The following is a 1,092-nucleotide window of genomic DNA, read 5'->3' on the forward strand; positions in this document are numbered from 1 at the left end:
AAATACTACCATTTTACCGCCTTAAAGTATCATATCAGTCAACCAATTTAAATTTAAGTGTACGAGCAATAATTAATATTTAGAAGAGGAGTAAATAGTTGCAAATCAAAATAGAACGTTCAAACTCGAACGATGAAATGTCAGGTGACTGATGTAAACAAAAGAAGACGACGGGGAGCCAGAGACGAAAACTCTACCAACATGAAGACAAATATGTCGGAAACGAGCAACGGTCCTGCTGAAAAGGAAGAACAGAGGGAGACGAATGACGAGGAGGACATGGAAGAAGAATTGGAAGAATATGACGAAGAAGGTAATACTTGATGATGAAACTTAACGACCCAGAAAGATTCTCCAGTTGTAGTATGCGTACATCTTGATTCTGATTATCTCCAAACTATATAAGGAAATTGTAATATATTTGTTAATCGATAGTTTCTACTAGATTCCTGAATTTTCTTTTTGAAACATGAAAAAGTCAGTCTATCTTATAGCGATTAATATGATAGGAGATGGTATATAGATATAATGGATAAAGACTGCTGATTTAGGGCCTTTATTTGATACAAAGAACAAAGTCTTCCCCATAGGAAACAAAGAGCGTCTCCTATATCACAGTAAAACATTAATATTGATAAGACAGTGACCATAGTTAATTGACATTAGTGTGATGTTGGACCTTGGTATAATGGCATTAAGTTAATGTTTATAATCTTTAAATGATAATCTTAACTATTTAGAACAACCTTTATATCTAACATAGAAATTTGATTTCATTAATTGTTAACATTTTGAATTCATGTAACAATACTGAAAAATAAGCACAAAGCGAAGTCTCAGTTGTCCATTTTTCATTTCAGAGTTCTCCAAGCTAAATGCTGAACTAGATGCTTTGAACACAGCCTTGGATGCCATTGAGGAAAAGAATGATTTCATCAATGTCCGTTTACGGCAGATACTGATGGAGAACAAGTCCATAAGAGAAGCTGAAGGATCAGGACAAAAATGAGTTGCATAGAATTTTCTGAGGTCAACATTTCATTTATTTGAATTTTTTAAGAGACCATTATTATGTGTATTTTTGTAAAGGAA

At 33.2% G+C, this 1,092-nt stretch overlaps 1 protein-coding gene across 1 annotated transcript in view; it reads left to right on the top strand.

The window, feature by feature from the left end:
- Positions 1-130: 130 nt before the first annotated feature.
- The window catches only part of LOC119588512 (UPF0184 protein AAEL002161-like), a gene marked incomplete in the record, with an annotated part of 1,199 nt that continues 237 nt past the window's right edge, over positions 131-1,092 (top strand). Inside the window, 2 exon segments of the mRNA XM_037937156.1 lie at positions 131-313; positions 861-1,092. Of these exon segments, the coding sequence (XP_037793084.1) occupies positions 133-313; positions 861-1,009 (330 nt within the window).

Source organism: Penaeus monodon, chromosome 24 (assembly GCF_015228065.2).
Source record: "Penaeus monodon isolate SGIC_2016 chromosome 24, NSTDA_Pmon_1, whole genome shotgun sequence".
Lineage (NCBI taxonomy): Eukaryota > Metazoa > Arthropoda > Malacostraca > Decapoda > Penaeidae > Penaeus > Penaeus monodon.